The sequence below is a fragment of the Gallinula chloropus genome (assembly GCF_964237585.1).
Source record: "Gallinula chloropus genome assembly, chromosome: 1".
In the NCBI taxonomy this organism is placed as follows: domain Eukaryota; kingdom Metazoa; phylum Chordata; class Aves; order Gruiformes; family Rallidae; genus Gallinula; species Gallinula chloropus.
The window spans coordinates 119,508,548-119,530,227 of record NC_140085.1 but is presented as its reverse complement, the minus strand read 5'-3'; the positions used below and the strand labels follow the sequence as shown (position 1 = coordinate 119,530,227).

Below are 21,680 nucleotides of genomic sequence, written 5' to 3'. Positions count from 1 at the left end.
TAAAACCACAGAATCTTTAGATGTTGCATGGCAGCTTCTTTTATTTGTACATGAAGCATGACGCCATTCAAGGCTGAGTCACTCCAATCATAAAAGTTCCTCACCAAGCAACGTGACAAACCGCTCTCCTAGGGGGACTGATGTAAAGCACACGTTCTGAATTACAGCATTATCAAACACTTAAAAAGCTGAATTTTCTGAGCAGGAGTAAGCAGAAATAGGCCAGTAATATCTTACTAATTTAAAAATGGGAGGGGGGGGCAATAATGATTCACCAAAGAAAGCCCATTAGTCATAAATTCTCTCTCCATTTTATCTTTTGCCAACAAGACCTGGTTTAAAGACAGGGATGGGGAAGGAATGAACACCATGTCCAAAACCTCTGCTACCTGTGTCCCCTCTGCTATGTCACATTCTTTTAGAAACTGGAGTTCACATTTTTTGAAGCAAAAAATTTGCCCTTCAGCTCTAATGATGATGACAAACAGGGTTCTCATAAGATCTCATTATTCTCATGTTGTCTTTCCCAGTTCATCCTGGGCTTTGCAGCACTGCTCCAGACCCAAGCCCCAGCCCAGCAAGGCAGTTTCTGTTCATTAATCCCCCAGCAGCACAGGCTGCCGCACAAAGAGCCATCTGCAGGTATGTGCAGGCAGCGGGAATATTCGCATGAGGACATCTCCGTGCCCTTCTCAAAGAGAAGGTGCAAAGCCACTGGGCTTAGAATCTACCCTTCAATTTAAGAAAGAGTAGAAAGGATTTAATGGGAAAACCGCTGTATTAGAAAACTAGACCTGCCATAAAAGGCAATATGTGCCCGTCCTTTCTTTTCCAGTGTTTCTTCTTTCTGCCCAACAGCCGAACACTTTGAAATACAACCTCCTTGTACTCATGTTTGGCAAGTGTCAAAACCCAGTATTTTCATTGTTTCCTGAAACCTTGGCTTCCAAAAGTCACGAGGTTGCGCAGCAATCTTCAGGGATTTTAACACATTTACTAAAACAACATCACCAAAAAAGCAACTCCTGAACACCAACTAAAAGCTTCACATATTTTATAGACTTGTGATCTTTGAGACATTACTGATTCGTTGTTCCTTCTACTATCTTCATGATCAGTGAAGCCTTGAATGAAGCCTGATAACCTTTCTCCAGCTGTGATATTATTTAAAAAAAAAAATCTTCCTTATTTTCTGTATTAGAACCTGGTCACTCTATTGGTAATGTAATTTTCCTACCTTCAGACACATTCAGTTTATGGTCCAATAAAAACTCTATTAAGCTCTTTTAACGCCTTATAAAACTAATTTAATCTTGAAACTGAAAGCCAGCAAACGACAAGTGCTCATCCATTTTGAGTGCAGAGTTATTTCATGTGAAAAAAAATTGCTTCATTTGTGGAATATTACAACAGCCTAACCCACTTACCACTAACTAAACAAAAAATCCCCAAGAAACATTAGTCACATCTAATTATCTTTTTTTAAAAAATGAGAGAACCTTTGTACTGTGCCAAAGGGTACAAGCAAAATAAGCAGCTTTTTGCCTGAGCCAGGGAAGACCACACCCCCTAGTTTAATTATTACTTCTTTTGTACCTTTCCTCAACAACAGGGATTCCTTTCTAGCTACCTTTGAAACATTAATTTCTTCTTCCCAGGGTGACACTAAATTCTTTCCATGACTGGAATTGCTTATAACCTTCTGAAAGCTGCATGGAGCTCAATATAGTAAGAAAGGACAGAGGCTTCCTGGTCTGCTCTCTGTTCTAAAAATTCAGCAGTTTATTAATGGAGCTGTACCTGTGCAACACGAGTAAAGCATCTCAACTTTTCTTTTTCTTTTCTTTGTCAGAAGCAATTTTTGTTCTTTTTCCAAGATGTTAAAAGTCAGAATTTGATCTTGGATTATTTAAGACACACTTAGAATTTCTTTATCTAGAGTAGATCTCCCCTCAGATAACCTGCCACCACCAAGACAGCAGATGTGCATTTAGGCGAGGACTTGTCTGATGTTTGGGTTGGAAATATGGTTAGAGTCACAGGGCCATAATGCACAGAAAAGAGGACTGGACTCCCACCCACAGGCATGCTTGCACAGAGGGCCATATTTGCCTCATTTCACTGTCTGAGTTAATTAGATTACTGCCTAACGTAAGAAACTCACACTCTGAAGCAGCAGAACAGGACAGCATTACCACATCGTATCACGTCCTAATCCTGAATCCAGACTTCTGTGAGACTTGAATCCAAACATGGAAATTACATTTCTGTCCTGTATTGTAGAAATGTGAGTGAAGTGCTAAGATTGATCTCCTTTCTCCTGTCCTGTGATGAGGTGAGCCACATGTTGAGTAGATGTGAATGACTGTGGAGAGGTATCTGAAGACACACGTAAAATTTTACCTGTGTGGTTTGAAAACTGGACAGAGTTCACCGTATCAACTTCAAATCCCAAAACCTGTAATGAAGCACAGGAATATGTCTGTTAGTAACACAGCTTTGTTAGTATGTTACCAACATCACAAAACACAAGAAAAGGTTCTTATTTCCCAGGGCATGTTCCAAACCCTGGAAGGCTGTTTTGAAGTGAAAGCTGAGTCAACATACGTGCAGCACAAACAAACAAGGCAGTACTTCACTGCAGCAGGGGACATGGAGCGAAAGTGACAGTGGCGACAGCACCAGAAAAGCAGAGCTCTGGATCCTCAGGCTAGAGTTCATCTGGGGATAAGGATGGAGAGGCTGGACCAGCTGCAATCACTGAAGCCCTGAAGCAAGCCTTAGCTAGTCTTTCTTGGCAAGAACAACAGCCTATGGTTCAAGGTACTACATTAACGCAAAATACGGAGGAAAGATGCTGTCAGTATTCCAAAAGCAAATCTTTCTAAAAGGGAGACAGAAGAATTTTAAAAGGGATCGTTGTGACACCCAAGTATGGCTCGTAAGCAGTTTCCTTGCAATTGAAAGAGAATAGAAAGAAATCAGAGAGAATTAATTTGGGCCGTGGTAACAGAATCAAAGGGAGAGGGCTCTTAAAAAACACAAAGTAAAAGAAACTAAAGCATGGTCCAAAAGCCACCTGATACTGTGCATTAACAGCGATAGAAATACTGAAATATCCAAGAATTTGCTAGATCAAACAACACAGTCTTGTTGCCCAAAAAGAGGTAAATACTATGAAAATAAGAACACTGGATCAAGAGAAAACTAATGAGGCTTTTTAACCTGACAATATTTGCTTAACAGACAGACATTGCTGCTGAGACCATTTTTAGACATTTTATCTGCCACGAATGAAATTCTAATGCAACCGTGACATAACAGTCTGACATTCAGGATTTGTTTCCACATCCTACTTGCTCTGAGTAAGAATTCTCCTCAAAAGATGAGCTGCTATATATGGCTCGGTGAGTCACAGCAGGAGATAATAGTAATGATGCATGGCTGTTTATGATCCACTTTCAGGCAATTTGCTGGGGAGGGGGGGAACAAATGAAGGTCTTTACCAGTCACGTTTTTCACCACGACGCATCCCTCTCCATTTTTATCACGACGGCAACCCCTTCACATGTATTAAAAGTGTCTCTGGGTGGTGTGGTGCCAGACATTAGGTTTCCCCTGTGCATGTACCTGCTCTCGCCCACGAAAGCCATTAAGTGACAAGCCCCTCACTGCAAGCCCTGGGTTGATAGGAGATGGAGGTACGTGCTGCAACGGGCAGACCCTTTGCTTGCAGGCGCTGCACGCGTGTCATTTCGCAGCCCCGAGTCTGCACAGGACTTCACAGAACAAGCATCTTCTTCCAATACATAACCAAGGTTTCTGTTTATTCCGAACCAGAAAGCAAAGTAATCTTAGTGAATGACAAACAGACTGGTGGGTTGTCTCCCCATGATCAAGTTAAAATTAACATCTGCTTCTACTCTCACCCCTCTTTCTTGTTTCACATCGGTGGATTTCATTTTAAAGACCCTGGGATGACAGGGGTGGGAACATGGCAATACTGTTACGACCTTAACCTTGATGTTTGCACATGCCCTTCAAAAAATAAACAAGAATACTGCTTCTAGTGAGACTGTAATCCCACATTCAGTTCCCCTTCCTGCAATGAACAGACCTAACAAGTTCTAATTTCCTTCAAACATCTTGGCAACAAATGTGAATTAATCCATTTCCATGTAATATTTAGATTGCATCTTTCCAACTATTAAATACAGAACATATATACTGATTTACCATCAGGTTTACACCTGGTGTTTTAGGGAAGAAGAGCATGCTCACCTGCTTGTAGGAAGGGCTATTTTATGATACAGATAAAACCCTTACCAGGTGGTGCTCAGTGGAAAGGGCAGTCCTTCACTGTTTCCACCTGTGCTAGCTATCTTGATTTCTTAGCAAGCTTTTTCTATAGAGATTTTTAGCTTGTTTTGGCCAGTCTGTCTACTTCAGTCGGCAGAAGGGAAAATACAAAAGCCACCCCTAACCCAACACCCAGCTGTCTCCAAGACATGGCTGCACAGTTGGTAAAAGAGAGTTGAAGGAGGTGCTTTTGAACAGTTAAAGTCACCGCTCACAAAAATTCAACAAAGGAGCTTTCTCATCAGTACAAAAGAGGCTAAAAAGCCTTTGCAGTTCTCCCTAAACATCACTTAATGGTGATAGTCTACTCTGTTGCACTTTGTAACTTGTCCTGAAGTTTTGTTATGAATAAATGTACATGACTGCGATGTAACACATCTCATTATGCAAATCTGGAGTCCTGATTCAACCCTCAAAATAAACCACACTTGTTCCACTTCAAGGAACGTCCTTTGACAAATGTTCTTATCAAAACAGAGAGTAATTAAAAGACATCATGTCACTTAAAAACCAAAGTAAAATTAAAGCCCCTAATTAATATTACCTTTGAAACAAGAACAACAGATGTTGAGGTCCAGGCTTAGTATAAAGTATTAAAATAATGAAAAAGGATGCTGAAGTCACGTTAAACCAGTAAGAGTTTGCTGCCAAACTGAATTGAAAAGTCTTGTGGAATTCAGGTGTCAGAACACGACCTGCAGAGAGGGTATGCTGAGGTGCCCAAGGCAGCTTCTGAGAGCAACCACCTCTTCTACAGCTACAGAGAAAACTGGATGTTAATTCTGGGTTGTGCAGTTCGTTTTAACAACCTGACCTTTCAAAGTGGATAAGGAAACGTTATCTTCTCCTTCAGCCAGCAAATAAAAACCAGTACTGGTAGCTATCATCCTTGCACATCTAACGGACCATACGTATCAGTTTATGATTCACTGAACGCTGAGTACTTTCCCTGCTTACAAAGGAAGCTGTATTCAAAAGCTGTCTTGCTAAATCTTTTTAATATATACCTATATTTTTAATTTCTTGGGGAGAGCTAACTAAAACCACCGATTCTGAGGCTGTTGAAAAAATGCCACCCAAACCAGATGTTAAATAAACCTTAAGCAAAAGTCAGCTACCCAATTAGAGATAGGTGATTTTTCAGATGTACAGACCAGAGAAAATTGAGATCAGAACAAAAGTAATGAATCAGATGAGACAAAAATGGACTCTATCATATTTGCATACAAAAGTACCGAGTATCACCTAAATCCATGCATTTAGCTGGGTATCAACAACATGTACAATGTCATAAACCAGTAAGAATCAACCTTTCCTTTGGAAAATTACTATTAAGTACAAATTCAAAACAGGACTCAATTATTTATATCAAGTTTTGTTCTTGCTGATATGAAACACATTTAAATTACTTATTTTAATTCACGGTTCTATAATGAGTCCAATCTAGTTACTGATGCTTTTTCTACATATGGAAACAAGCCTCTGCATGTTTCTGAAATAAGTATATATATGTATATATATATGCACCAGTTAAATTGTCCAACACTTTTTTCTTACTTCGTGAGCAATCAAAATTCTGTAATTCAGCAAAGACTGCAAGTGAAACAGTAAATAAATGTTCAGCTAGAGCCACGCAGTAGTCCTGTGGCATACAGTTTACAGAGAAAAAATTCAAGCTGGCAATGGTTTATGATGGTGTCCCATCTCACTTGGCAGGTGAGGTTAAATTTTAAATCTCTGTGCAGCAGTCTGGACAATTACTCAGGAGGTTCAAACAATAAATCAGAAATTTACTTCAAACTCAGTGGAACTAGGAAAGGTAACGGTGTAGCAAAACTTGAAATGCTCTTACCCTTATGTGCTTAAGATGAAGTTAGAGACAAAGAGAATGGCAGAGAGAGAGAGAAGGGAAAAAAAAAATATAAGTACCACTGCCCTTGCATTCCAGTGAGGATTTCTGCTCATAGCTGTAGACTTCAGGTGATGGGCGCGCTCCAAAAACTTATGTTTCCCCCTTGTATATCCCAGCATGCCCACTCCATGGTTTAGTCACCACTGAGCGGGCACAGTATGTGCTCAGGAATGGTCTAGAAATGAGTCAGTGGGTTGTAGGGTCTTGGGGGGCTCACTGTTTCCCCTTCTTCCCCCACCTTGGGGCTGACCTGTCAGGAACGGGGGTCCTGGCCCACAAGACGTTATCCTGCCTACACAGGTTCTCTTGTTGGTCGACACTCCCTCATCATCTGCTGTCATTCTGTGTAAGTATCATTTGTCCACAGAACTGCAAATCCTGGGAAAATCTGAACCCATAGCCAGTTTGGGTAAGGATGATAAGTGCTCTTCAAAGGGAAAAGATAAACTGAGCTCACCCTAAATCTCCCAGCCTCCACTCTAAACACAACCCAAACACCGTTCTTCTTAAGACCCAAACTAAGGTTGCCTCTATCACATCATATAGCGCCATTTACTGTGAGTGAAGTCTCAGAGGAAAATGGGTGATTCCAACACATTTTTTAATTATCTCCAAGCAAAGGAGGCAGAAGAGTTACACTGCTAAAAATAAATCACAAGCCATCAAAACCGGAGGAGTTTTGTATTCGAAAGGCATGGCTGGCAGTTCTGAGTGACACACTTCAGAAAAATATTTGGGAGATTAAATTAAAATACACACACTGGAGCAGCATCATTTGAGGGAACAGCCAACATGAAACACATATTCCAACAAGATGGGTGAGCTCAAACTGGTCTTAGTTCTTCCTCACAAATAACTGAGGGGACAGACATCACATTTCTTCCTGCAGTGGAGAAAGAACCATCCCAGCCTCACAAAGAGAAGGTGCATCACCCACAGTGGCACCTCATCTACAGAGCTGTTAAAATGCCCATCTTCCAACTAGCAAGTGCTCATGGAAAAAGTCCACACACAAGAAAGGAAGAAGAGATTTCAAAATACATGGACAACCTCTAAAGGCGTTGGCTATGTTTGGACATAGAGTCTAGTTTTCCTAAAAGCATGGAAGTAATTTAAACTTACATCCAGCCACCAAAACACAAGAAGCCAGAAAAATGGATCTCCTTCAGGATTCAGATTTTACAAATTTTGCTGATTGTTTTACTAGTAGAATAACCTAAAGACCTAGACAGACAGAAAATGCCACAGGTTTACACGTTTTATTTAGAGCCATGTCTCAGTTCTGGGACACCTCTAAAAATGCAGCCTTTTGGACTTTGCCAGTGTGCTAACACATGAATTACAGCTTTGCTTAAAATGAACTCGAGCTTGGCTTAAAATGTAGCGTATCTTTTACTCTCCCTTGCAGAAAACATTTCAGTCATACATATACTGAGGCATGCTACTTCTTCACCACAAAGAACTACTACCTAAAATTGTTAGAAATGACAGATTCCAAACCTACATTTCCTTACGAGGACAACCGAAATTGTGCCTGTTTATGTAGAGGGAGGGATTGTCAAAGCAACAAGAGAAAGAAAACCATGCCACATTATGGGAAACTGTGAGTGTAGCAACAGAGAAATTAACTGGAACATTCTGGAGCAAATGCAACATCTCAAATTCAGTTTTAATGATTGCTAAACTTTACATTTATATAATCTACATTATGTAACAATCGTCTGGAGACAAATAAAAGGGCTCATTTTTACCTCCTAATTCTACTTGGTATTGGATTGTTAACACCACTTGAAATAGAAAACTCTTAACTTCAGAGATTAGCTCTGCCTCAGAGTAAATATTAATATAAATTCTCATTTAATGATTTTATTTACTCTGAGAAGGGCTTAGAGAAATGTGAAAAGTCGTTACTGAACTGCCTCTGTTTAAAGTCTGTATTGCAGCTTTACTACTGCAGGGAAATAATGGATTTCAAAAGTATCACACAAGGGTTATACTACTCAAGAAGTTCTCCTTTATCTTTCCTTGCTTGTACTAGGTTTGGGATTAAAAAAAAAGTTTAACAAAAAAAAAAACAACAGATAAATATCTTAGGTCTCCAAAGTGCAAGAAAACCTGCCACTTGAATTAAATGAGCTTCTGAATTAAACCACGTTTTCTTGCTTTCCTGGGTACTAACCATTAGAAACCAAGAAAACAAACCATTTCCATTGTATTACATGGTCACACTTAGAGAGAGGCTTAGAAGAGGCTAAGAGAGATGCTGTGGAATCACTATCCTTGGAGGTTTTAAAGGCCCCAAGAGGACAAAGCCCTGAGCAGCCTGGGCTGAACTTAGTGCTGGTGGGGCCTTGAGCAGGGGACCTCCTGATGGTAACTAACTGATGAGTTAGGCAAAGTAGCAGCAACTATTAAGAACAGTGAGAAGAAAATTAGCACAGACTAGAGAAGCGAATCAACATCATCCAGACAGAACTTTAAAAGGCAGCACGGTGAATTATGGGCAGAATTCCAAATCAAGGATTTGGATATGTGCACTCAAACTGTGCTACTGATTTGTTTTCTTTACTGGGCAAGATCAACACATGGGTATGTTTTTCAGAAACAACCACTAATTTCAGGTGCTCTCCTACTCAGTGGCTGAATCATGCCTAGGGACAAGTCACGAAGTCATGAAACCCTGGCAGATCTAAGTGCTTCCATCAGAAGTGACGACCAGGCTTGTCTTTATTGCTAGCTGGCTCAGACTCTGACCTACGTGCTGCAAAAACATCTTAGTTTAGAACCACAGTCTCTGCAGGAAAACATGTCCTTGCAGCGAGCTTAAGGAGGAAGGGAACATGGAAGATCTTACAATGTTGTTTTAAACCAGTTCTAGAAGGGTCTATTATCTCAAACCTGTGTGCACTCATCCTCCTGGTACAACACCAGCAGTTTGTGCTAACGAAAGACTTTTCAGCTGCACTCTTGGTCAAGATGGGTAAGTTCTAAACTACAGGAAGATCACTGCAGTCTGACCTCCACATTTCTGAACACTTTTCTATCTATTGCATTGCCATTTAAAGAAGTAAAAGGAAAGCTACTAGAGAACATGGCCTGTCATCCCCCTATCTAGAACACAGCACCACTACAGGCTTCAGAGCAGCTGTGAAGAACACATGCCATTTCAAATGCTATTCCCCTCCTGAAGGCATTACGGATTTAAGCCGCCACAGACCCCTGTGACCTGGACAAGCGTTACGCTCGCGTGGAACCATCGTCTCAGTAGAAAGGGACAAAGAAGGGAGACCTTCACTCTGCAAAGCATCATGCTTAAACTAGTGTCACTTGAACTCAGACGTAAAAAGCCAGTGTCCTGTTCCTCAGACACCAGGCTAGAACAAGACACGGGTCCCTTCCCGCCACCAAAGAGCTTCGGGAATTTACGGTACTGAGAATGGATTACACTGCACTCTATGTGCTCTACCTGCCTGCTGCCATGAGCTCTGCAGTACTGGGCAATACGTGTGGTCTTGTACTTTGTTTTTCAGAGCACAGACCATGCCACCTGCTGCTCCAACAACTCCCACGGACACAAAACCCTGCTATTTTTCCCCACAAATTAAATGGGTTTTTATGGAATCCTTCCAATATGCTCAAAACAAAACACAGTGGTTAATTCTCAGAAGCTAATGGAAGCAGAAGAAAAGCCTAGGGGCTCTAGAGAAAGGAAAAAAAAAAAAGTCCTCAGCTTCAAGAGCCAGTCAAGCTTTCCAAGTAATGGTGAAGAGCTTTGGTTTGTATCAATCAAAGCACATGGTAGCATTTAAAAAAAAAATTAAGACCAAATCCTGCATCTCCAATATATATACACAAAATACAAATAAACATACACACAATTTTTTATTAAGTTTAAGAATGTGAAGTTTATCCCAATGCAAATATCTTAGCCATGACTATGAATTTTAATTAACATGTATAGTATCGCTGTATCTTAGTGCACCAGTTGGCAAAGCACGGCAATGGAAAATCATTAAGATATCAGAGACATTGTCCCAGGACAAAAATACAAGAACAAACAAACTAGTTTAGGAACAGGGATGTTGGAGATGATGTTGGCGATTCATTAATCAGGTACAAAAAAGGCCACTTCAGATTCTGAGGTTAAAACAGACAATTACAAAACACAATAAAAAAATACAGCTGATGACCTTGAGGAAAAATAAAGAAGTTATTTCATCAGGAACAAAGGTAGGCACAGGAAACACAGGGAAGGCTCTAACATATATTAAAGTAATTGGATAGTACCAGATACTTGTTAAAAATGAGAGCTTTACACTCTTTAAAAACAAAAAACCCCAACCTATAAAATACAGGATACGAAGACTATACAATCAACACACACAATCAATACGAACAACCTGGTTAGACTTGTTCACCTTCACACTAAGAAAAAAAATAAAATCCCAGAAAAAGCAGAAGCAGAAACCACCAGGCACTTTCCTCAACTTTCACCTCAACTTCTTGTAATCTCAAGTCTGTGTCTCTGAAATGTCTTCTTTCCTTCCCAACTTAGCTTTCTAGTTACAAAGAACATCCATGAGAGCAGGGTAGGTGTGGAGAAGTCTGGGATATTCTATATACTCTGCAGCCACATTTATTTGATGCTTCATTGTTGCTCTATGGCTACAACTTCTCAGGTTCCACAACAACTAGCCCCACATGAGCCAAAACAAGACAAGATGATGACCTCAGGTAGCCTAAAGCCCTTTCTTGAGTGACACTCCCTTTTCACCTCTGATCAACTGCATACCAATTTTCAGGATTTACAAGCTGATCTCAGCACTGGATGCCACAGAGGACGTACTAAAGACTGGAGTGAAAACCGAACACCTCTCTCTTCTGCCAGAGCAGACTGCCATTTCTGTCAAGGTGCTCTGGCAAAATCAGTGCTTACTGAGAGTCTGCAGATGGGCTGATGTAGCTGTTACATCGTGACCATCTGAACAGAAAAGACTAGAACAGCCTGAGACTGCAGTGATTCTGTTCTCAAATAGTTTAGTTCTTGATTTTGCTGAAAAGGCTCACAATAGAAGTATATATCGGAAATATAATCAGGCCACATTCAAAGTAAGGATAATTGTGCCTTAGAGATGCTTCTCCAAATAAGCCTTGGAGACACTGGAATACTTTAAAGCAAATACCACCAGGTCACTCTGTTTCACTTTCCACCCTGACAGACTAATTAGCATACACTGTTAACTATTCAATGCAAAATACAAAGCTGACATAAAATTCGTGCCTTTATCAAAATTCCTTCAAAGCCATTTTGTTCAGCACTAAGAAATTCCCTGTTCTACATCATCAGCATTTTTTCATAGACCACTCAAACAAACAGCCTCTTGTGCCTGGGATGCACACGCTCACTGCCATTGCTCCATGTGTTACACCAGTTCAGCCCAGGATCAACCCGACTGCAGAGTCAAGAGGTTTGTGGTACAGCTGCTCTATTAACCTTCCTACGGGCAGGAGGGCATTCCTTCCATCTGGGGTGGGATCAAGCAATGGATCTGTAAGACACTGATTTGTAAAGGCAAAGGTAATGAAAGACAAGGAAGTAACAGCTTCTGTTTCCCCCTTCATTCTCTCCACTAGAGGACAAACATTAAAAAAAAGGCCAATGAGGTGGTACTGCAGCTGCCTGATCTCATTCTACCCAAAAAATACATTCCCACCCCCATCCTGAGCCTCTTTTTACTGTCGGGTAAGAGTGACTTTAGTGACTTCTAAGTTCAGATGAAGAAGTTGCAACTTCACATTCTTCTGTAGAGCTATAAAATCTGCAAATTTCAGATTCATCATCTTCATGCTCCTTCCTTCTGCACTTGGATGTCATCTGACAAAAACACCAGACTTGTCACTGCAAACTCCTGCCAACTGGAATCACCCACAGTGCTAACCAAGGAAGTTTACAAACACTGATTAGGAGAGGCTGGCATAACAGTAGCAATAGTTCCAACAGGCATGGATTTAATCTATTGTTTATTTTAGTAAGTGAAATGGGAGGGAATCCCACAATGCATTCTTTATTTTATTCCTAATCCTGCTGTTCATATTTTGGACAGCTAGCCCTTTAACCCCAGTCCATCAGCAAGGCACTGCAATCACATTATGTCCATCTAGGGTGAAGTTGCCCTACAAGAAAGATTTGTCATACCCAGCACATACACTTTATCCGGCCTTCTTTGGCAGGCTATGAATGGGTACCACCCTCCTAACCAAGGCTGCAGATGTTAAACTGCAGCACAACAGAACAGGAAGCAACTCCCCAAAAGAAACACTGCACCATAGAAACACCACACCAAGGGCACCGCAGGGAAAGGAGAGAACAGTTAAATGCCTCACCAATTCTTCAGACCAAGCAGATGTCTTAGATAATAGAGAACATACTTTGAGGAATGTTTCCTTCCATGGATGCCAGGTGCAGGAGCCTGGGGCTTGCTCCTGCTCTGGCACCTCAGTTATGACAAAGATGTCTGTGGGGCTGTGCGGGGAACTGGATCAGGAAACTGATTCACAAGATAAAAAAACATTTTCTTCTTTTCACTCTTTGTCAGGTTTTTTGTTATCTGGATGGCTTCTTAAGAGCAGGTTTCCACGTGGCCTCACAAAATGACTTTCCTTGAAGAGCTGAAGTGGGCAGCAAAGTAGTGCAGGTGGGAGAACCAGCTGGTGGTGATAAGTGAAGAGCAGGCCCTTCTCAAGCTGGCTTTGCTCCCAGAGCCAGCAGATCGTGAAACTATACCTAGAGGATAGGTGACAACATAAAATCTCTCAAATTTAAACACTAAGTTGCCATATAACGGTTTGGTTGTTACATGAATGAGTAAAGGTACAATTTTACTTCCACTAACTACAGTGAGAACAGAAACCACCATCCCCAATAGAAATCTAACAGCAACATCTGACTATAAAGGTATCGAGCTGCGATGCTGGTTGTAGCTTGTGCTGGTCCACAACCAGCAAGGATAAAGAATTAAGGTGCTGCAGGAAATCCTATCCCTGCTGGCCTCAGTTTTAAACGTTCTTCCCATTTCTCCTCAGTGTCTGATGGTTTCCACAGGTAACATGGTGCTCAGACCTATGAGATAGGGCCTTCTGCCAGAAAAGTGAATGTAAGAGAAAAAAATGTTGCCTTATTCTGATATTGTGGGACAGACCAGCACTTCACTGCTTTGGCAGTTTCATTTATGATGACCTAGTGAATGCTATTCCGGAAAATTGCCATGGATTCCCCCTTCCACTTATTTATGTCACTGACCGCTGTGTTGCCCTTGCCTGAGATTTCCACACAGATCCTCTTCTGAGAGGCAAAACACAACTGGACCCCACAGTGGGGAAGAGAGGGTCAGTTGTGGTTAGACTGGAAAGGTTTTGCTGGTCAGGAAAGCAGTTTACGTCTGTTCTCCAAAACAACTGCATGTACAGATCAGAAAGCAGCTCTCCAGCTTTTGCTTTGCCACAGGGGAGACTCTTACCAGTTCTCAGTAAGTGCTGAATCGTCTCAGCCCCACACTTCCCTCTGGCAAGAGGTGCTCTGCATTCCCAAGAGAGCCAAGTTAGATCACCATGGAAGGATTTCTACTCGGCCCAAACTAGTCCATATGGTTAAAACCTACACTGGCTGGCAGGAAGTGAAGTGAGGGGGTTTTGGTTTTTTGCTCTTTTGGTTTTGTGGTGTTCACTTTTTTAAATGAACCATGTAAGAGGTTTTGGTATTGCAGTTCACAGCTCACTCTCCTGCTCTATGGGTAATTGTTCCAGATGTTCAGGGAACTGGAGCTCAGAAGCGTCACAGATGAAACAGCATCAACAAATGAGTCACAGAATGACAGAATGGTTTGGGTTGGAAGGGACTTTAAAGATCATCAAGTTCCAACCCCCTGGCACAGGCAGAGGCACCTCTCACTTCACCAGGCTGCTCAAGGCCCCATCCAACCTAACCTTAAACACTTCCAGGGAGAGGGCAAGTCATCACTTCCCTGGCCAACCTCTGTCAGTGCCTCACCATCCACACTGTGAAACATTTCGTCCTAATATCCAATCTAAATCTACCCCCTTCAATTTAAAACCATGTCCCCTCATCCTATCACTCCATGCCCTTCTAAAAAGTCCCTCTGCAGCCTTCCTGTAGGTCCCTTCAGGTACTGGAAGGCCGCTATAAGGTCTCCCCAGAGTCTTCTCCTCTCCAAGTTGAGAAAGCCAAACTCTCTCAGACTGTCTTCACAGGAGAGGTGCTCCAGCCCTCTAATTATCTTCATGGCCCAGAACTGGACGCAGCATTCCAGGTGGGGTCTCACAAGAGCAGAGTAGAGGGGCAGACTCCCCTCCCTCCACCTGCTGGCCACGCTGCTTGGGATGCAGCCCAGGATACGTTTGACCTTCTGGGCTGCGAGCGCACACTGCCACATCGGGCTTCGCACCCACCAGCACCCCCAAGCAAACGCTTCAAAAAAAATCAGGTATCTCAGCATAGCCAGATTTCAGTTCAGTGATACTTCTTTGCTATGACAAGCTACCCCCCCGGCTGCCAAGTCACACAGTGATGAACTATCCTGGCTTCTGTTTGGGCTCAAATTATCTACCAGTACAGCTCTGCTTGGCACGTTTCAGATTTTATCCTCCTCAGTTGGTTATTTTTGTTCCCCCCTGTGGGTTACTATACAGCTGCACGCTATACCAGGACTGATGTCAGACTCCTGACGTTATCCTTGCTTCACCAACTCAAGCCTGCTTTCCACACAGCACAAGCAACTGAAGTGGAACTTCCACTTGCATCTTTTCAGCCTAAAGAGGCTAAAAATACTTGCCTGGCGTGTGCTCAGCCAGCCATGGATAATGCTGTATCCTTTATTGAAAATGACTAAATATGCTCTTCAAGGAAAGCTGACCATCATTTTGGATGTAGACAGGAAAAAGGAAAAGAGACAACACTGCAAGGGACATTTTAGAGAAGTATGAGTAGCTTTCTATGTCGCATTTTCCTCAGCTGTATCTCTACATACAATTGAAGATTTCATTTCAGATTTCAAATTATACTTCTATTTTTTTCATTTATTTCAGTACATTTTAATATAGATATTAACTTCAACTTAAAGCTCCCATTTTTTCTTTTAGAAATCTGATCAATATTGACTCTGCTGCCCATCCTTTTTTGTTTGTACAGAAAAAAAACAGTTTCTCTGTTGTTTCATCTGGAGCAGAAATAAGGCATAAGAATTCAAATGATAAAAAAAATTCTAAGGCTTAAAGACAGAAGGCCATTTCCTAGCAGAAAAAAAATGCCTTAAGCAAGTAAACACTTGCTACCAAGCCTCTCAGTACACTATATTCTTCATACAAACAGTGCAAATCCACCTTTAGGCAAGGTTTTCCAGTCCTTCAATATGATTTGCAATTTCTTGATGACTCAATCTTATTTTTTTCCAAAGCAAGTGGGTAAACGAGGGTAAGGCAGTTTTGCTTGCTCTGAAGTCACCAAATGGGATCCTCCTTAATACATTTTGCTGTGTTGTGTGGGATCACAGGATTACATTTAGGTCTAAAAACAAAAGCTATTACTTCTTTGCTATAGCACACCCTCCAGCACACCATGTGTAAACATGTCAAATTTCAGTCTATGCATTTGCATAGTTCCAATTTTCACAATATACCATGAAAAAGATCACAAATTATAATTATAATCAATCACTGTAAATATTTATAATCTCCTTTTTTTTAAAAGAAAAAAGAAAAGTTTAAAATGACAACTGGTCAATTGGCCCTATAGACGTGCTGCAAAACAAACTTTAATGCATCTTAAAATGCTTTTTCCAGCTTTTCAGCTGTAATATACAATCAACCTGTAGGAACATGCCACAGCATTTCTGTATCTTCATAAGAAAAGCTTATTTAACAAGTTGCCACACTTAAGTGATTTGTAGGAACAGTTATGGACACTACTATCACACACACTTCGACTCGACCTCAGATGTTCAGTCAGCACCGCTCTCGCAGAGTTCATTAGAGACTCTGCAATTTAGAGTCCACAGCACGTCAGCAGTCCAGGCTGCACTTCTTTTACACAGGCTGAAATTACTGTAATCTTTCAGATTGAGCATTTTGCATTAGTAGTAGAAAAGATTTCTGTTAAAAGTTTGTAAAGAAATTTGGGATCTCTTAGCTTACAGTGCTACGCAAATGTAACCTAATATTGCTAAGGGAGATCCCAGTATTCTTCTCTCAGCTTTTTGCCTCAGTCTAGTCTGTATTCAAGCAGTATTAAGAGCTGAAAGAGTGATGGTCACCACCCCTATTTTACTTTCTTACTTCATTTCAAGGAGTGTTCCGCTTTCCTGTGCTCTGTGAGACCTGTCTTACTCCCCCTTCCAGTTTACCACACAGGTCAAAGGTCCATCTCCTACAACCTTCACAGAAGTTCAAAGTTCTCACAGTACATCAGAGCTCCTGGAGGGCCAGAGCCACCTGTTCTTCTTAGGAGGGTCTATCTGGACAAGCACTTCTGAGAAGTTCTGGTAAAGCCTTTCCTTAAAAACCCAAGACTGCCATGAATCACCTTGTTAGGACCTTCCAGGTTACAAGTAGTTTTCAGAGCCTCACTTTCCACCTGGTATTTGCCAGGTTTCTGCAACTACTGACATCCACACAACAACAAAACGTTATGAATAAGCCTTCCCCGAGGGGTGAGGGAGTTAGTTTGGTTTTGAACTCATCTGTCCCTCATTTACCTTTCTAAGAACAGATACAGAGGCAAGTAAGAAAACCATGCTTCCACAAGCGTCATTTGAAGTATGATTCTAGAGGCTCAATTCATTTCAGATATATAATTGAGGACAATAATTGTGAACTACAAAGATAAAATAAACTATTTTATCTTTGCATTTATTTTTTCTTTAAAGGTTAGGCTTTTTTTAGCCTTTGATCTGTAACAAAAATAAGAGGTAGCCAGTAGGAACATTTCTTACTGTCATTCGTAAAGGCTTTTGATTGATTCACCGTTCTTCTGACTCATAATTAACACAATAGAAGCAGGTTTTGAAAACCAGAGCAGTCATCTTAAATAAGAGATGCTCTTTCTCTTTCTGTACAGTACTTAATACCTTTGACTACATTGTTCAACAAAAGAAAGAAAGAAAAAAAAAACTTACACTTTTTTGCTAGGGCGGCAGATAATCATTAAGGATGGGTTGATAATGGTTTTGGTCTTGGCATATGAAAGCAAATTATACCCTTGGCCTTGAACAATGCAATTCAAGACCATCCTTAAATATCAAAGAAATTACCATCCATGCTGACCAAAGCTATTTTCCCATCTTTTCTACAATTAAGGAGGAGCTAAAATGTAGACTTACTAGTTCTTTTGCAGAAGTCAATCACTGAGGACTAGTCTAAGAGTGAGAATCATCTATTCTTATTAATACTTGAACAGACAACTATTTATGTTCAGCAGGGAAGAAAAAAAAATTAAAATATCACTGAACAGGTTTCAAAAGACCATCTTAACCTGTATTGTAGCAGCTGTTTATGGTGCTGTCTTACCATACAGAACTGTTTCATTCTCCAGACCCAAATAATTAATGGCAATTGACGATGTTTTTAGCTTTATCTTTAAGGCAAGCAGATATAAAAACAAGTCAAGAATTAAATATTCAAAACAGAGGCAAGATTTTTCTCGAATTCTATGAGTATTAGGGCAGGAAGAAGAAAACCCAAGCCATAAATCATGTTCCATTGGCATTATCAAACAAGGTAAGAACAGAAAGTACAGACCTCTCTGGATCTCACTGTTACCTACACGTAAGCAAAGATCAACAGTTCCTGGCTTGCAGACAGGAGGATAATCAAACCCTGACATCCGGTGCCCAGGTGAAATGGGCTGGGACCTTCTCTTGTCCCTTCTTGGGACTTTCAAACCTCTCGCTCAGAAACTCGCAGAGCCCAAAGGACTGACCACACAGACCAAAACACTCATTCAAAAGACCTAACGTTACAATGGGTGTAATATATGAATCTTAAATCCAGCAAGGCAGAATTCAAAGCACCGCTGAGGGCAGTTCATTTCCTGGTATTTTACTGCCTGGAAAATCCAGGTGCATGTTTGCTCTAAGATTTATTAGTTAATCTAGAATCTCAAATTACTTAAATGTATTCAAACCTGAAATCATATAAAGAGTTCTAGCATTTCACACTCACGTTATATTACTTCCATTATGATCACTGCTCTAATGTATGGTCTCTTGTGCTGTGACTGCTATATAGAAAGTGTTTACCATGTACTTCACAGAGAAAGTATTTCCAAACACCTACATTTACAATACTTTTAAAATAATTTAGCTGTTAGTGTAATGGAAGCCTGACAAAGCAAAGCCAACTGGCTAGAAAGGACATTAAACACCTCTCTGCTGTGCACATTGCTACGCTATTGCCAATAAGTAAGAACATCACAGACTTCCACCAAAGATCAACTGACTCAAGTGCAACTGATGTTTTTGCAGAAGCCTGCAAACAGCAGGTGAAACCCAGTCTGGTTTTCTATTTGGCTGCTGCAATTCAATTGCAGATTCCTGAACTGTTCTGTCAGGATTTCAGCCCATCAGACCTCAGATGCACACGCAGAGATCTATGTATATCGTGCCTTGCAAACTCAGTGCTGAAGAGCTCAGAAGGAAACTTCATTTAGCCAGAGTTTCAGAAGACCAAAGTAAAAAAGAGAATGGGAAATTACCCTAAACATGCCAGATTTGCACCCATCCTCAAGACTAACATCAGGTTTCATTCATACACATGCATTAAAAAAAAGAGACTCGGGTTTGTAATTCCTTTCCTTGTTTCAAGAAAGCATAAAAAAAGGAAAACTTCCCTTGGTGGCAACTTGGTACATCTGATGTTCCAGCAAAACCAGGGTTTAAATAACATCCTAGCAAGCACAGATTCATTAAGGGTTGTCTACACAGGCTTTCAAGTGCAGCCTGTAGTGACAGGAGCTCAGCTGTTCCCCAACTATCTTCCTTCCCACTCCAGCAACTTCCTGTTAGCCCCACAGACTGAGGAACATCACACAGCCTCCTAAACTGAACCCATCATCAACAGGGTTTTGTTGGGTTTTTTTTTTAACTGAAGTAGTATTTCATAACGTCACAGTCAAGGAAGTAAAGACACTTTACAAGAACTGATTTGCCAAGTCGTACAAGATACCCATACAGAGGCTCACATGCCACAGAAAGGTTACAGCAGAGTAAAAATAGCTGGTGGAGCAGGGAGGGGCACACAATGTAGAAATCCCTTGGTAGGAAACGAGGGACAGTTGGCCTGCAGATCATGACAGCCTTTAAGGCACAGGTCTCCACGTACAGAGTTTTTCCCACAATACATGGATTTCATAAGTACATCACCCCTCACCACACACCAGTGCTCAAGAGACTTGGTTGCACTGTAAGTGGATGGTGCTAAGAGGATGCAGTGCTAGCTTGCTGCAGGCCTGGTCTCAAGTGCACGGTTTATCGGACAATACCATCTCTCGTGCCGTGCCTAGTCGAGTGAGAATACACCACCGTTGGCTAAACACGTACCCAGATAACCCAACGTCACAAAACACTCTGTTCTGGCCGTGAGATTCTTAGACAGCAAGCTTCATACAGCCACACCTGCGCCAAGCCTCAAAGATCTCTCGATGCTGAGACACGAATGAGATACAGGCACGGTGAGACATGCAAAGGCTCTCTGTATAGCACACAGATAGGTGACCTTAGCAAGGAACTCTGAAGTCAGCACATGACAGCCGTGAAGGCCAAGATCCAGCCCCAGAACACAACAGCCAGTTGTTCTGTCCCGGCCTTGTACAGTCACTGAGTGGTCCTTATACTCTACTACAGCTTCCCTACAGCCTCAGAAACAGAAGGGCGGAGGGTTCCCCAGCCCCGCCGCTCCCAGGGACCAGAAGGACTTCGCTTCGTACCAACACAAGGCCACCTGTCCAGGAAGGCCCGCTGCCCGGCCCCACCGCGGGACACGCAAGCCCGAGCCGCGGACACCTTCACGCAGGGGCGCCCGGCGCACACGCCTGGGTGACAGGCACGGGCTCCCGCACAACACCGCGCCACGACGCCGGGCAAGCCCGCCACAGGCGCTCCCCCTCGCCCCCCACCCTTGTAAGCCCGCTCGCCTTCGCACAGCCGCCAAGCCGGCATCACGGCAGAGGGAGCCGCGGGCCGCGCCGTGAGAAGCGCAGCCGGCGGGAGCCGCAGCCGCACCGGCCCCGGCGCGCCAGCGTGCGCGGGGAGCCGGGACGGTCGCTGCCCGCGGCTACCCCCGCCTCGGCCCCGCGCTCTGACACTTGAGAGGGTGGGGAGGGCGGGCTGCTCTCGCCAGGTCCCTGACCTTGCCCCCGCTTAGCAGGAGGCGTCCACCTGCCTACCCGCCCCCCGGCTCGGCTCGGCTCGGCCCGGCCCGGCGGAACCCTCCGGGCAGCCCTACCGTCATGCCACGCTCCCGGCTCCCCCAGCCGCCCCAGGGCGGCGGAGGCCCCGTCCGCAGCGGCTCACCTGCAAGGGGAACGTGGCCGCCTTGTTGCCCACGTAGCCGCGGACGACGTGACTCTGGATGGAGAGCACCCGGCACTCCCGCTCCGGCTCCATGGCCGCGCCGCCCGCCCAAGCCGGGCCGATCTGGTGGCGCCGGTAGCAGGAGCCGGGGGGGGCGGAGCGCGGAGGGCGTCACGCGCTCGCCTTCCCCTCCTGTCACACACACCCCCCGCCCCCCCCCCCCCGCCTCCCAGCGCGCGGGAGGCGCCGCGCGCGCGGGCCCGAGGCTGTCAGGCGATCGGAGAGGAAACTTAATGGCCGCCTGCGCCCTCCCTGCGCGGGGGGAGGCGGCTGCCGCGGCGGGGTCGGGGCACGGGGAGCCCACCGGCGGCACCTGATGACGCCCCCCCTTCTCCTACCCCCCCCCCCCGCCGCTCTCACTGCAGGTCCCGCCGCGGCTCTCTCCCGCCTACCCGCCCCTCGCCGTCACGCCTCAGCGGCCGCCCCTCCCGCAGTCGGCGGGGCGGCGAGCGGCGTTTGCTGTCAGCGGCGCCATCCCGCAGGGAGAGTGGCCCCACCGCCCGCCCCTGCACGGCCAAACCCTCCTGTTCCCCGCCGCCTCAGCCCTCCGGCGAGCGCGGTGCCACCCCTCCGTCCTTCGCTGTGCCCCACCGCCGGCAGCTGAGGCGCCCGCTGACACCCACGGAGGCACAGCCCTGCCCAGTGCAGGGCCGCCGGCACCGCTGCTGGCACCGCTGCCTTGCCTGTGCCGGCCTCCCACGCGCTGCCTACCCACGGCCACTCTTGGCTGGGTCTTGCATGTCACACCGGCTGCTGCCATCGCCTCTCTC

The 21,680-nt window shown here is 43.7% G+C and overlaps 1 protein-coding gene across 1 annotated transcript in view; it reads right to left on the bottom strand.

Annotated features, from left to right (window-relative positions):
* PDXK (pyridoxal kinase) overlaps positions 1 to 20,943 on the bottom strand; it is a gene marked incomplete at both ends in the record, with an annotated part of 41,410 nt that extends 20,467 nt beyond the window's left edge. Inside the window, 2 exons of the mRNA XM_084263539.1 lie at positions 2,404 to 2,458; positions 20,851 to 20,943. Coding sequence (XP_084119665.1) covers positions 2,404 to 2,458; positions 20,851 to 20,943 — 148 coding nt within the window. The remainder of the gene's footprint in view (positions 1 to 2,403; positions 2,459 to 20,850) is intronic.
* Positions 20,944 to 21,680: the final 737 nt, after the last annotated feature.